At 44.1% G+C, this 9,785-nt stretch overlaps 1 protein-coding gene across 1 annotated transcript; it reads left to right on the forward strand.

Annotated features, from left to right (window-relative positions):
* The first annotated feature begins 7,130 nt into the window (after positions 1–7,130).
* Positions 7,131–9,484, forward strand: LOC100273601 (60S acidic ribosomal protein P0-2). The gene is made up of 4 exons (NM_001148017.1): positions 7,131–7,583; positions 8,003–8,101; positions 8,178–8,570; positions 8,784–9,484. The coding sequence occupies exons 1-4, from the start codon at positions 7,257–7,259 to the stop codon at positions 8,922–8,924; spliced, it is 960 nt and encodes a 319-aa protein (NP_001141489.1). The 5' UTR covers positions 7,131–7,256; the 3' UTR covers positions 8,925–9,484.
* Positions 9,485–9,785: the final 301 nt, after the last annotated feature.

Consider the following 9,785-nt stretch of genomic DNA (forward strand, 5'->3'; position numbering starts at 1 on the left):
AAACGTGGGCATCTTATAGATCTTATGATCCAAACATTTTTTATGGTTACATATAGACATATGTTGTATCTCCGTAAAATTTCACGATTTTTTGAGGCTATTTATATATTATTAATTTTTGTCATAGAAAAACATCAAAATACAATTAAATCATTAAAATATTGTAGTATCGACCGAAAATACAAATAAGTTACCAATACTAATAAATAGTCTATAAAAAGATAACATTAAGTTCCCACGCGGAGATAACCTTAAGCCCCCACATAAATATGATAAAGTCTATTAATTTAATATAAATTTAGACATTATTTCAATGATTTTGGTCTAAAAGATATGTTTAAAAAATTGATGTATTACAAAGTCATAGATCTCTTCAAGCTCTACAATTTTCATATAAAATTTATCTTCATCCGATGTCATATGTAAAAGTTATGATTTTATAACTATATTATGCAGAAAAAGAAAAAACGGGTACCCGAATTTCGGGTACCCGTATCCGACCCGGGATTTTCGGGTACTGACCGGGTATTAGTGATTCCGTATCCTACCCGTATCCGAGGTTCAATATTCGGGTAATACCCGTATCCGTCCCGACAAACAAAATACCTGTATCCGTATCCGAAATTACGTCCCGTTTTGGTACCCGTATCCGATACCCGTTCCGGGTACCTGTCCCGTTTTCATCCCTAAATGGACCAATCAAGGAGGAGGTATACGTGGAACAACCCCCTGGCTTTGAGGATGACAGGTATCCCGACCACGTCTACAAGCTCTCTAAGGCGCTCTATGGACTTAAGCAAGCCCCGAGAGCATGGTATGAATGCCTTAAAGATTTTCTTATTGCTAATGCTTTCAAGGTTGGGAAAGCTGATCCTACTCTATTCACAAAGACTTGTAATGGTGATCTTTTTGTATGCCAACTATATGTCGATGACATTATATTTGGTTCTACTAATCAAAAGTCTTGTGAGGAGTTTAGCAGGGTGATGATGCAAAAGTTTGAGATGTCGATGATGGGCAAGTTGAAATACTTCCTTGGATTTCAAGTGAAGCAACTCAAGGAAGGAACCTTCATCTCCCAAACAAAAGTACACTCAAGACTTGCTCAAGAGGTTTGGGATGAAGGATGCAAAGCCCGCGAAGACACCGATGGGAACTGACGAACATCTGAACCTCAACAAAGGAGGTAAGTCCGTTGATCAAAAGGCATACCGGTCAATGATAGGATCATTACTTTACCTATGCGCTAGTAGACCAGATATTATGCTAAGTGTATGCATGTGTGCTAGATTTCAATCCGACCCCAAGGAGTGTCACCTTGTGGCCGTTAAGCGAATTCTTAGATATTTAGTGTTTATGCCTTGCTTCGGGATCTGGTATCCAAAGGGATCTACCTTTGACTTAATCGGATACTCAGATTCGGACTATGCTAGGTGAGGTTGATAGGAAGAGCACATCAGGGACATGCCAGTTTCTGGGAAGGTCCCTGGTGTCTTGGAGCTCTAAGAAACAAACATCTGTTGCCCTATCCACCGCTGAGGCCGAGTACGTTGCCGCAGGACAGTGTTGCGCGCAACTGCTTTGGATGAGGCAAACCCTCCGGGACTTTGGCTACAATCTGAGCAAAATCTCACTCCTATGTGACAATGAGAGTGCAATCCGCTTGGCGGATAATCCTGTTGAACACAGCCGCACTAAGCACATAGACATCCAGCACCACTTCCTGAGAGACCACCAGCAAAGGGGAGATCATTAGCACCGAGAACCAGCTAGCCGATATCTTCACCAAGCCTTTAGATGAGAAAAGGTTTTGCAGGCTGCGTAGTGAGCTAAATGTCTTAGATTCGCGTAACTTAGATTTATCTATAGCATACATGTGTTCTATTCCTTTGAACATGTAACTTTAAGCTTTACTGTCTGTAATTGCTTATATGTAGTGCTCAAGTTGTACAAGTCATCCCCGGACCTCACAAGTCCCTATGCAAATGATGCACATGTTTAGGGGGAGATGTGCTACAACTTGACTCTCTTGAGACTAACTTGTTTGTTAAGTACTAGTGTAATAGTCTCAAAGGGATATCGAAAGGTAAATGTGAACTTGGACAAAGAAAGAGCTTCCACTACATTCCGATAAAATGTATCTTGTCCTAAGTTCTTTGTTGTACTCTAATTGCCTTTCTGCTCCTATTTGAAATTTTGGTGAGGCAATGGGGTTTAAGGGGCCAAAAAGGTCTCTCATTTTGGTGCTTAATGCCAAAGGGGGAGAAATTAAGGCCAAAGCAAATGGATCAGCCAACCACTTGTGAAATTTCAAAAATGTAGAGTTAGAAGCTTTGTATTGAATCAAAACCCTTTTATTGCAAAATCGTTCTCTTATGGGGGAGAAGTTTCATTATGAGAAAAATGGGGAGTTTGTAGAATTTGATTAAATCTACTCTTGAAATATCTCTCTATTTGCCCAAAAAAGTGTGTTTGACTTAGAAATAGGAAAAAGAATTTGTTTTGTGAAAATAAACCAAGTGGTGGCAAAAGTGATCCAAATATGCCAAATTCTATATGAGATAAATTAGTCTTCAATTTGCACTCTTTAAAGGATGATATTGCACTTTGAGTTGCTTTTAAATGTGTTAACATAAATCACCAAAAAGGGGAGATTGAAAGGGAAATGTGCCCTTGGGCCATTTCTATAAATATTGTGGTGATTAGATGCCCAACACACATTGTGTTGAAGTGATGTGTGCCAAGTATTAAAGAGATGCAAATAAAGAATAAAGGTAAGAACTAAACGTTTTGTCAATAGTTTTATATGCTAAACACTCTTGTCTAAGTGACAGGAATCAGCCAAGTAAAAGCCAAAGAGTTAAAGGAAGAATTGAAGAAAAAGGTGATGTCTGCGCAGCACCGGACGGTCCGGTGCCACTCACGGGACAGTCCGGTGCACTGTCTGCGAACTCGGCACTCTCGGGTTTTTCCCTGGCTACGCCAGCTATAATTCACCGGACAGTCCGTGCTTAGCGCCAGACAGTCCGGTGCTCCAGCCGTGCAACGACTATCTGCCACGTCGACGAGAGCCAACGGTCCCATGGCGCAGCGGACGGTCCGGTGCCCCACAGAAAAGGAAATCAGCCAATCATGGGATTCTCTGCCATTTACTGTGCGCGTGCTGTTCACTGTCCGGTGCGCCACCGGGCAGTTCGGTGCACCGACGAACAAAAGGCAAGAATTGCCTACCAAATGGAGTTCCAACAGCTCCTAGCTGCCTTGGGGCTATAAAAGAGACCCCTAGGCGCATGGAGCACTACACCAAGCATTCTTTAAATATCCTAAGACACCTAGACTCTGCAAATATGCATTTGGATCATCGTGACTGAGATTTGAGCACTAAGTGTGTTGTGAACTTGTGGCATTGTTCTTGTGTGCTCTCTTCTTGACTTGTGTGCGTATTGTTGCTGCGATTCTAGTCTTGTGTGTGTTTCTTTCTTTTCCTTACTCCTGTGCTTTGTGTTGTGATCAACTTTGTAAAGGTGAGAGCCTCCAACTTGTGGAGATTCCTCACAAACGGGAAAACTACTATAAGGAAGAAACCGTGATATTCAAGTGGATCATTGGATCACTTGAAAGGGGCTGAGTGCAACCCTCATCCATTGGAACGCCACAACGTGGAAGTAGGCAAGTGTTATACTTGGCCGAACCACGGGATAAAATCACCGTGTCTCTTGTGTCGCTTTTCTGTGTGATTGGTTTCTTCTCTCGAGTTCTCGCTTAATCACTTGTGTCATTGTTCCAAAGTTCAATACTCACTCCAAAGGAACAATCAAGTGAAGAGTTCTCGCTTTAACAACTTGGCTTCAATCTTTCTAACATTTCATAACAAAGTGTTGAAATTTTATGGGATCACCTATTCACCTTCTTTAGATGCTCTCAAGTGGTAGAGGAGGTTATGCGCGAGAGAGAGGTTGTGAGTTCGAATCTCACCATTTACAAAACATGTAAATTTGATTCAAAATAACAGGACGATAGGTATAATAATAGGTAGTGGTTGGAGAGTTGTTCCTATAATTTTAAAAAACGTTTTGCTGTTTTTTGGTTTTTTTATTCTTCATTTGCCGAGTACTTTTCTTTGCCGAGTGTAATAGGTAGTAGTTAGAGAGTTCTTACTATAAATAAAAAAATGATTTGTCGAGTGCAACGATGCTGAGCTTTTGGATTCGCCGCAGGGCTTGTTGCCTCATCACAAGATGAGCCTGAGCACTAGATTGAAACTTGGAATTAGGGATGAAAACGGGACGGGTACCCGGAACGGGTATCGGATACGGGTACCAAAATGGGACGTAATTTTGGATACGAATACAGGTATTTTGTTTATCGGGACGGATATGGGTATTATCCGGATATTGAACCTCGGATACGGGTAGGATACGAAATCACTAATACCCCGAAAATTCCGGGTCGGATACGGGTACCCGGAATTCGGGTACCCGTTTTTTCTTTTTCTACATAATATAGTTATAAAATCATAACTTTTACATATGAAATCAGATGAAGATAAAGTTTATATGAAAATTGTAGAGTTTGAAAAGATCTATGACTTTGTAATACATCATTTTTTGTTTAAACAATATTCTAATGATTTAATTGTATTTTGATGATTTTCTATGACAAGAAATTAATAATACATAAATAGCCTCAAAAAATCGTGAAATTTTACGGAGATACAACATATGTCCATATGTAACCATAAAAAATGTTTGGATCATAAGATCTATAAGATGCCCATGTTTCTTTCCTTTCACTTTCACTTATTTGTATGAGTTACATGTGAAATTAGTGTAAGTATCCAAGTTTCAACATAATCAGCACTTCACTTTATCATTTTCATATGAGGACTTGGGTTATCTTCATATAAAATATTTATTAGTTTTTGTAACTTATTTGCAAATTTTTAGTGAAACTAGAATATTTTATGAATTTTAAATATTTTGGTGTTGGTTCTACAATGTCCTTGTGATAAGCAACTTTGAACTGCATGATGTCAATTTTACCGGTTTCCTTTCTTACATCTGATCTATCATATACCTGATTATGTATTGCTTAACTTATGGATGGTTGGACAATTAATATCATCGGATGAACTACCCGACAATTATCCGGTACCTACCCGAGTAGTATCCGTTATCCGTTTCTTACCCGTCCGGATTATTACCGGGTCCCGTCCTGTATCCGTCCCAAATCTTAACTACCCGTATCCGGTCCCGTATCCGAGAGAAATACATTAGGGTAGGATATGGGATGACCCTGTATCCGGCTATATCCGTCCCGTTTTCATCCCTACTTGGAATGGAGCCTGAGACTGTCTTCAACGGTTCCCCCTAAATTTCTCCCCCTATATCTCATTCACGTGCCACGTCAGCGTTCTCTCCCCCCTATATCTCCACGCTCTACAGCGGTTCCCCCTATATCAAACCTCTATACCCCACCACACCAATATTTTATACTTTCATCATCAACTAACTCAACTACCATCTAATATTTGTTTTATTTTTATTTGCTCTACGAATAGTGTGTAGTCGTAACTTAGTCCACAATTAATTAGCAAACTTCATAATTAGCAAACTTCGTAATTAGTATAATTAGCAAACTTCGTAATATTTGTTTTAACATCCAATTTTCTTGCTCTAGCACCCATAACATGATAGATTCCTGAGGGCACAATATTTAATTGCTTTATCTCCAAGACTCCAAACAGCTAAGAATCACATATGCAGTTTCCTGCCACTAACGGACAACTCTTCAACAAGTTTCAAGCTAGTTTTCAACTTAACTTTCAGTAAAATTTAACAAAATTCAAGTAGATTTACATTTGTCCCATTATAGGACTCATATGGAAATTGAACAAAACTCTGTCTGTGAATACACTTCTACAAATCGATCAGAACAGATCAGAGGAACATGGGAGAAATTTGGGGAGTAGCACAGTCCATCGAGACTCGAGAGACGCCGGAGGAGGGGAAGGATGATGTGGCCGCCGCGTCCTTCGCGTTGCCGGGCGCCGTCGAGGGCGCGCGCGCCGAGGTGCTGTGCGTGCATCGGTACAGCGGGAGCATGCCGCTGGGCACGGCGGCCACCATCTCCTGCAGCTATCTGGTCAGCACGGCCACCATGGTCTACGCGCAACACCTCAGCCGCGGACTCCCGGACCCCGCCGTTGACCTGCTCTGTCCCGGCGTGCTCGTCTTCGCCGTCGGCCTCGCCGGCAACAAGCCCTTGTGGCGGTCGCGCGATCCAGTGGCGAGCGAGGCCGGGAGCTCCGCGCAGCCCGCTGCGGAGCCATCCCCTGGGCTGCGGTCCCACGCGATTGAGACGGAGAGCGGGCGCGAGGAATAGGGGCAGCAGCTGTGAGTGACTGACGGGGAGCGTGAGAGGGCGAGCGCGGCGGCGAGGAAGCCGGCGAGGCCGAAGAGGAGGCAGGCCGCGGAGAAGGCCAGCGTCGAGAGCAGCCGGCGTTGAAACCGTCGCCGCCGAACGGGAAGGTTCCGGGCGCCGGCGCGCAGGGAAGAAGCCAACGAACGACGTCGGGTAGCGTTCCCCTTCATCTGGCGTGAGAGAGAGTGCTGCTGCTGGATAGAGGAGAGGGGAGGAGGCGCCGTTGCAGTAGATAGAGGTCTACTGTATCCGCTAAAGGACCTACAGTAATAGGGGAGGGGGACGCCCGCGACAACGGTTGAAGACAGTCTGAGCACTAGTCGATGTGGTGTGTAGACAGTGCCTTTTTTGTCTCCTCGCGCGCGGAGGAAATTTCTCAAATTTTGATGTTTCACAAGTTTGAATTATTGGAGATTTAATTATTAGAGATCTGCTGTTGGAAGATTATAATTTAGGGAAAATAATTTTTAGTGAAACCCCAATACATAGTATTTAGGAGTATTTTTTTTAGAAATTCTTGGAGTTGCTCTAACCAAACGGGCTTAGTCGGTTCGGTTCGACATTACCCCGTTTGGACCAAGGCCGGCCCAGTTATGACACAGAAGCCTAACAACAACGAGGCCCAAGGAAGGAGGAAAGCCTATGTCCCCTGCTCCCTCTAGCCCTTATAAAAGCCATGACTGCCGCCACTCGACTCAGTAGGTTAAAGCGACGCCGCCGCCGCAAGCCGTCCGCCTTGCCCCTCGAAGGCTTGGTCCTCCTCCTTGTATCCCGACCTCCCCCGCGACAGACCCGTTTCCCCGCTAGGCTAGAGTTATCGTTCCTCTGCAGCGATGGCGATCAAGCGGACCAAGGCGGAGAAGAAGATCGCGTACGACAAGAAGCTGTGCAGCCTGCTCGATGAGTACACCAAGGTGCTCATCGCCCTCGCCGACAACGTCGGCTCCAAGCAGCTCCAAGACATCCGCCGGGGCCTCAGGGGCGACTCGGTGGTGCTCATGGGCAAGAACACGCTCATCAGGCGCTGCATCAAGGTCTACGCCGAGAAGACCGGCAACCACACCTTTGACCCGCTCATGGACCTGCTCGTCGGCAACGTTGGCCTCATCTTCACCAAGGGAGACCTCAAGGAGGTGCGCGAGGAGGTCGCCAAGTACAAGGTGAATAATTGAGCCTTTTCCGGCACTCTGTCTGTTGTTACCTGCCAATGCCGGCGTTATATTTGGATAGATCGCGAACTGTGGGTGTTGCCTGGGTCAGTCACCGTGTTTTGTTTTGTTTTGATGTTCCCAGTTCACTGATATGTGCTGATTGTTAAGTCTGTGGCACATGTATATGATGTCATTAAGAGTACCTGCGTTTAGTTCATGATTAGAATACTCTGGTAGAAGCATTACATAACAAACCAGTTTTTTAATATTACATATCCATGTTATGTTGTTAGGCATTGTCTTGTAGTGTATGCGTTGCAACACTTCTTTCATGGTGTCTAGTGTCGTCTCTGTTACAGATACGGTATCAGTGTCAAGCTAGTGCCCATCAAGAACAGTAATGCCAATTCTTGTGTTTTTTGCCACAGGTTGGGGCTCCTGCTCGTGTTGGTCTGGTTGCTCCTGTTGATGTTGTCGTGCCCCCTGGCAACACTGGGCTGGATCCCTCCCAGACCTCTTTCTTCCAGGTGAGCCTGGAAGCAATATCTGTGTTACTGTTAAATGCACACACACCATGTCAGTTTCTCATTCGTCATTTTTCAGGTGCTTAACATCCCCACCAAGATTAACAAGGGTACTGTGGAAATTATCACCCCTGTGGAGCTGATCAAGAAGGGTGAGAAGGTGGGCTCGTCCGAGTCTGCTCTGCTCGCCAAGCTGGGCATCCGCCCCTTCTCGTACGGTCTCCAGGTCACCAGCGTCTACGAGGATGGGTCTGTGTTCAGCCCTGAGGTGCTTGACCTTTCTGAGGAGGACCTAATCGAGAAGTTCGCCACTGGTGTCTCCATGGTCGCTTCTCTTTCCCTGGCACTATCGTACCCAACCCTTGCTGCTGTGCCCCACATGTTTATCAATGGGTACAAGAACGTGCTTGCTGTTGCTGTGGAGACTGACTACTCGTACCCACACGCCGACAAGATCAAGGAGTACCTCAAGGTAGTGTGTGTTTCATTGTGCCATGTCAATTATTTCGAGCAATTTAAGTCCATGTATAAATCTACTTCATTTAATCACCATGCTTATCTTCGAATTTGTCTCTTTAGGTGTTTAAATTAACATGCCTATCTACTACTACCCCCACAGTTTATGATCAGATCATGTTTTAAAGTTGACCTTCTAAACTGATCTAATTTTGGCATTGGTTTGCAGGACCCGAGCAAGTTTGCTGTTGCTGCTCCTGTAGCTGCTGCGGACTCTAGTGCTGCTGCTGCCCCCAAGGAGGAAGAGAAGGCTCCAGAGCCTGCCGAGGAGTCGGACGAGGAAATGGGCTTCAGCCTGTTCGACGACTAAGCCGCTCTTATCGTCCATCCGCCGCAAGTTTTGCTTCTGCTTATTATTTTAGTGCATTATGTTTTAGTAGACAAACCATGTTGGTGTAATTGACAATGTTATCTCCTTAAATGTTGAAAGTGCCCGTGTTGTGTCACTTGTTATTGGTTTCTTGAGCTAGTTTGGTTCTCTTCTCTTGTGAAAAAGATGTCTCCCGTAAAGACACCTCTTCAAGTGATGTCATCTACCACAAGACATCTTTTAAAGCAATGGGTTAGACATAGATTAGTTAATCATGTAACCAAAGGGTATGTACTTTGGCATGGATGGCAGTGAACTTTGTTAGGATTGGATGGCTTGAAATTCAGAACATCTGATAATCGTTAGGACCAGCTAACGGCTTAGCTAACTAATGTTCTTCATGGAAATGTTGCAGCCTATTCCATGTGGAAAGGATTGATGAAGAAGATGCAACATGCGAGGATGAACGTTGAGATTCGTAATTTTTTTTAATTTAGTGCACTTTGTATCAAATTTTGTATGAATTTATATTTTATTTATGAATATATATTACCTATACCATATCTGGAGCGTGCAATCTATTTTTTAAATGGTATCAAATAAAAGGACTAAGCGCACTGTAGAAAAGTATTCAGAGGACACGAAAATGGCACACCTGACGTCAGACCGTGGCGGCCCCGCCCTCGCCTCCTCGGTCAGGGTAGGAGCTCACCGGCGTAAGGCGCAATCAGGGAGCTCCCTCCGCCGAGAGCTGGCGCTCGCCGACGTTTAATTTTGAATATTAATAAAAACCTTGAGTCAGATAGGGGAGGAAAATATTAGTAAAATACAGTAGCGGTGTTTAAACTTAGCACACTGTAT

Source organism: Zea mays, chromosome 4 (genome assembly GCF_902167145.1).
Source record: "Zea mays cultivar B73 chromosome 4, Zm-B73-REFERENCE-NAM-5.0, whole genome shotgun sequence".
NCBI lineage: Eukaryota > Viridiplantae > Streptophyta > Magnoliopsida > Poales > Poaceae > Zea > Zea mays.

Coding starts and splice junctions, on each gene's coding strand:
- LOC100273601 (NM_001148017.1), top strand. CDS start 7,257: ATGGCGATCAAGCGGACCAAGGCGGAGAAGAAGATCGCGTACGACAAG. Junction 7,584..8,002: donor AGGAGGTCGCCAAGTACAAG/GTGAATAATTGA, acceptor TTTTTGCCACAG/GTTGGGGCTCCTGCTCGTGT. Junction 8,102..8,177: donor CCCAGACCTCTTTCTTCCAG/GTGAGCCTGGAA, acceptor GTCATTTTTCAG/GTGCTTAACATCCCCACCAA.